General features: G+C 35.9%; 1 protein-coding gene across 1 annotated transcript in view; it reads right to left on the reverse strand.

Moving 5' to 3' along the window:
* The window catches only part of INSC (inscuteable homolog (Drosophila)), a gene marked incomplete at its 3' end in the record, with an annotated part of 41,924 nt that overhangs the window by 28,740 nt on the left and 7,184 nt on the right, over window positions 1-6,000 (reverse strand). The window contains exon 5 of the mRNA XM_009697386.1: window positions 1,939-2,064. Coding sequence (XP_009695688.1) covers window positions 1,939-2,064 — 126 coding nt within the window. The remainder of the gene's footprint in view (window positions 1-1,938; window positions 2,065-6,000) is intronic.

The following is a 6,000-nucleotide window of genomic DNA, read 5'->3' on the forward strand; positions in this document are numbered from 1 at the left end:
TGTTCACATTACAGCAAATTAAATGCTTCACCATCACCACCCAGGCACTTAGTTAGATAATAGAAGCCGCCCTTTCTGCCAGATAAGAAGTCCTATGGTAATTTCTGTAATGATAGGAATGCTAATATTGTTAACCCTCTTTTTTGTTCTTTGGAAGAGTATTTCAAATTTTAAAGAAAAAAAATCATTCTTATTTAAAGCAAGCAATAAAAAAAAAAATGGAGCATTGTTCACATCAGAATACTGGTCATCTGATCCATGCGGTTTCCATTGATTCTCTATGGTCAGAATATCTTGTTGCTTCTAAGTAGGTGTACAAGGAGGGTGAAAAGAGAGTACAATGAGTAGTAAAATGTTCTTGTTTACTGTCCTTCCTCAGCTCTATAAACTGGCAAACCTGGGCTGTCACCAGCTGATAGATTATTTACATATGACATAGCATTGTATCGGCCTGTGTTGTTTAACTGCCATTAGCACTTGGAGGGACATTAACGTCCTTGCAGAGAAAATTTCTTTTGATATATGAAATATCCCATTTTACCCCACCAGAAACCCAAGCATGTACTGGATCCACGTAACACATGGATCCTCAGCAACATAATTTTAGGCAAAGAAGTTGACAAAGCGATAACCAAATACTCCTGCCATAAACCTGTCTGTTCAGTCAGGTGAGTAGGATTAATGTCCAGCCCCTCACACTGCAGACTTAGCTTTTGCCAAGATGTGATTTAAGAATTGAAGGTTCAAGTGAAAAATGAACTACTGAAAGCAGTGGTAGGGATTTCGGCTAAAAATCCTTTAAAACTTACTCCAGTCCTGACTGTGACAAAGTTTACCCTGAGCAATTTTACTTGTGACCAACATTAAAGTAGCTCAAAGACATATAAGTTTGAGAGTTATCACTTCATCTAGGACTCCAGTTTCATCAGCTTTGATATGGGCCACATTAAATGCATGTTGACACTGCCAGGAATTGGACCAGGTGAGTTGAATCAATCTTTTACATTTCTAACTCTATTAATTCCACTATTACTGTGGACATAATGAAAGATCCTTTTAGACTGATTCTGGTGTCAGTCTGAACCAGCATTATGTCAAAAAAAAATTTAAGTCATCTTCATTTACTGTAAGCTCAGAGACTTGCTTTTTGCTGCAGATGTTCTGTCACGGTTTGCCTGAATTTTGGGCAGTAAATTACAAGATATGTCAATGTAAAGTGTCAGTGAAATCATTTATCATTAACTCAAAGAGGCCATTATTCAGCTGTGGAAGATGACTTTTTATGAAATACAAAGGATGAGATCATGATTTAGTGACAAGGAGTGTTCATTTTCCAAAACACAGCAGTATGTCGTGGGAGTGAAAAAGGAAGAAGTTGATAAAATTTTATCTGGATAATGTTTTGATGTTTGCCATCCCAGTTAAAATTGGCTTATGAGACCTGCTGCTGATTAGCAGACACATTTTTCTATTGGCTGGCTGCTGTATCTGTCCCAGTTCTTTCTGTGCAATTACAACTCCCACAAGTTACTGCAGTTCCACAAGCAGGTGCCCTACCTGAGCACCTGGAAAGGATTTAAAGAGGTGTACAGCTTTCTGTCTTTAAGGGTTATTTGAAATATTGGAATTTCTAAACAAACACTTCAGAGAGTCCAGAAATTACAATTTCCCTCGTTTTTTGACATAGTCAATAACATGTTTACCTGATTTATGAAAATTATCCCCACTTAGAAAACTTATTTGTGTAAGCAACTGAACAGGATAAGGTTATTGCTGGGACTAATTTTGTAAAGACTGAAGATATGTCCAGCACAGAAAAAGGGAACATAGTGTGGCGCACAGTATCAAATACCACCAAGTAATCAATTCCCAGAAAAGGTTAAAGACAGGACTTCTCTGTTTTATGACGCAGTCTGTAAGGAACACTGAAGTGCCTACCTTTTCCAGCTGGTACACGCCTTCCTCTACACAGCAAATGGATGCCAATGTTCTCAATGTCTGGGGATAAAGACACCTGAAACCATCCTGGCGACAGATCTTAAATAGAGCAACTACACCTCCTTCCTGCAGGGGAAAAGCAAAAAATCAGAAAAGCAGCACTGAATGTTTCCCTAGTATTTAACTGAGATTGGGGTGGGGGGCAGATTCCTTTAGTAATCTACCCAAATTAGCTAACATCATAACACCAACAAAGAGAATGTTGAGCTCACACAGAGAACTCAAGTTGATTAATGCTTATACGCTAAGTGATGAAAAAGCAATATAGCCTCAGTGGGAGGTGTGCTTAAGCGATTGACTTAGAGCAATTACAAGCACAATTTAAATTAAACTTGACATTCATGTAAAAATTACAAAGAATTATCAATAAGCGGCAATTGGAGTGGCATTTAAGTGACAGTTCAACCATATGCTATTAGCTTAAAACAGATTTTTGTTAGCATATATTTCCCTTTCCTCTACATTTCTGAGCTCCATAGAATATTTACTTAATGCTAAAATATGAAAGAGAAGGTCATATGGTTGACGAGCAATTGAAAATAAGGTGGAAATAGGCGTCAAGTTCTACACAGATACAATCCATATCTTCATCCTCTAAAACATAAAATTTGTATTCCTACATTTTTTCTTTAAATATGGCAATAATGACAAAGATTTGTGTATATATACATCCTTACAGCAGCTATCCTTAATCATTTCCAACACACCTTTTAAGCAGATGTGTTAGCAAAGTTCACACAATAAGTGGAAAGATATAAATAAATACAGACAATATATGTATGTTGTGGTGGGGGATTTTTTTGGATTGCCCTTTATTTCAAAATGTTATGCCATCAGATAGACTACAGATGCCCTATATTATGTAAGAGCAGATGTATAATGAAGAGGAAAGCATTTAAAATATTAACAGCAGATAATAGATCTCAGACTACAGTATTCAGACTACAGTAGCAAATTAAAAATAGTTGGAATTGTGGACCAAGTGTAATATACACCCTTCTTTCTAAGCCTGTTTCAATAGCCTCCATATAAAAATATTTTTCAGATCACAGAAATAATCTTTTTCTCCTCAACCATTTGTGTTACCTGAAAGCTCAACAGGTTGTATTGACATAAAATCTCCAGACTACAATTTAGACTTCACTTATTTTCAGAATTCTACGTTTTTGTACTAGTTCTGGAATAGAGTAGAGAATAATACAGCATGCAAAGCCATCTGTTCATTCCAACAAAAACGTATATCAAGAAAATTAGAATTAGTCAAAATTAACATCTCAATACATTTTCAAGATAGAAGTCTTATATTATGTCTTTGCACATGTATATGTAATTTCAGTGACATCAGTGAAAACAGTAGACTTACTAACATTTACTAAGAGTAAAATTTATTTCTTGAATTGTAAGAAATGCACATGTATCTGTATGAGTTATTTTATATCTAGTACTGCTATATATAGCTTACTGCAGAAAGTTATTTCTGAGCCTTTAAAATAAAAAATTAGATGATACAGTAACAAAAAAGTTTCAGTCATATTTTCCCTTCTACAAAAAGGTATTGATATTTCACCTAAGCAGTAATTAAATTATCTATGAAAAATATAGAAAAAATCTATTACAGTGTTGACCCCAAACCTAAGGTAACTGGGGGTTTTATTTGTTTATTTTATTATTGGTTTGAAAGACCCCACAGTTCAGTACAATCGGAGATGATCTGATGCTCTGTTTTAGTCATAATAAGCAGAAGTTTGTGGACACTAGTAAAGCTCAAGTGATGTTGGCACATTTGCTTCAAGCTTTCTGTATGACAAATGGGTGCCCTGCTTTCGCCTCTGATGGACAGGAAGTGATTTATCACTGCATTTGTCAGGAGGAGATCTAAACTGTTTATTTTGTGCACTGTGTGCCATTACCAAGCTGTAAAAGATTGATCATGAGTAATGAACCTAGAGCTGTAAGTGAAATATGGAATAGGTAGGAAATACTGAGTCTAATTCTATGGCTGGTCAAAAACATTCCCCTCACAGGGATCTCAGCATTCCTGAGGATTTATTCACCTTTTCCAAGACTTGTCCCCTGTATCTTTTGCAATGATGACAAAATTACTCCATCTGACGGGGATACATGTAAATTGGTCAAATGGATAAACAGTACCATTCAGACAAAGAAACATAACAGCACAGAATTTTGCTTGCTTTGGAGATTAACTTGCACCTTTCCAAAAGCTCACAATATGTCTAAGCATGCTTTTATTTATCCTTTGCAGATTTTTTGGCATTTCCATTTTTTGACTAAATAACACATGAAATGCTGCTCTTAATGTAATTCAACTTTCATGTGGGATAGGCTTCACATACTCTGTGAAGCAGTATCTGAAAGAGAGAAGAACTTGCTTTACTGCTTGATGACCTATTTCTCTCCTATATTGGATTAATAGGAATTCAATTTCATGGAGACATCCCTGGGATGCCGTTCAGAAGTGCTAGCAGTAGATAACAAAATCACCTGAAATATAATCACAAAAAGTACGTGAAGGAGGTCATGAGCATAAAAAGCCCCACTGTGCATGGTGAGTTGAGCAAATAAAGAGGGGAGAGAAAAGGCATCCAACTCTCAGGTGTAATATTTTGCAGTTTCTGCTTGAAATTATTCAAAGTGCAGTGAATTCTCATCAAGCCTTTCCTCGTGATGGAGGACAACACTTATAATTAGCTTGAAAGATGATCTCCAAAGAAATCTTCATAGTAAATACTTGCTAGAAAAGGAACTGACATACAAAGAAGGGAAGGTCAAGATGTACTAGAAGCTTCTCAGAGCAAGCGATCTGCTGCACAGCCATATGGAATTAAAATAGTCAAGCATTCTCCAAAGAAGGGTGTGATAAACAGGTATGGCCATCTTCATGATCTTCATTTTTGCGTCTTTTAGAAGACTATTACTATAGCATCTAGTGGAATACAATTGGTACTAGACTAATTATCATTAGTGAAATCGATTTAATTATAAGTACCTCTTTTCAATCTCACTCTACGTCACAGCATTTATTTGTTGTAACTCTGAAACTGATTTTTGCCAATTCTTCTGGTCATTATGAAGTCAAATCAATTTAGAACCAGTCTACTTCAAGTAATGTGAATCTTTGACAGTTGCTCAAGTCCACTCAAAATTTATAATTTCTGGGTTTTAGTGCCTCCTTATGTTTTTGGAACATGAGGGTAGAATTACAACAACCAAGACTAATTTATAAATCTTTAATATGAAAGATCCCAGGATCAAAATTTAATAGATATAATGTAATTTAAAAGATACTTCTGTGAATACAGCCCTGCAATGCAACCCCAGGCAATGATACAGCAAGTTAGTCACATTGTTTGATGCTTAAGTACCTGTCAGAAGGCTTGGCAAGGAATATTTTAGCAACATTTGGTTCCAAAGGAGGAAACTGATCTACAGAGAGAAATGTGACTAAAACTTTTCCCCGGTAGTTGCAACAAATGCTCTATTTGGCTCTTCCTTTCCTAATTTTAAAAGCAAAAAGAGAAATCGTCTAAACTGGTGGAGTTTCCACTATGCTGCCACCAGTGTAGTTACTTGTAGATGAACACTACATATTATGGTTCAAAACTCACAGCTCAATGTTGGTTCTTCTATTAGCTCAGAATTCAAGGATTAGTAGTAGTAGTATTTAGGCTTTCTCCCTTCATTTCTTATCTTGCCCTTGCTACTACTCATTTGTGTTAGAGATCTTAGTCTTTATACTTCTGACAGCTAGTGAGAATTGACTAGCTGGCTGCCAGGGTGAGTCAGCAACATGACTTTTTCACAGCAGATTACAAAGTTACATGCTAAAAAAAAAATTAAAAAAAAAATAAAATCGAAGAATGCCTCCAGGTGGAAGAAAATTATAGGTGATACTTCAGCATAGGGGGTTAGCATTTCAAAGCCTTTTAAATTTTTGGTAAAATACTGGCAGGGGACAAGAGGGGGGGAAAGAGAAAAATGAAA

Source organism: Cariama cristata, unplaced genomic scaffold, assembly GCF_000690535.1.
Source record: "Cariama cristata isolate BGI_N322 unplaced genomic scaffold, ASM69053v1 scaffold13593, whole genome shotgun sequence".
Classification (NCBI taxonomy): Eukaryota; Metazoa; Chordata; class Aves; order Cariamiformes; family Cariamidae; genus Cariama; species Cariama cristata.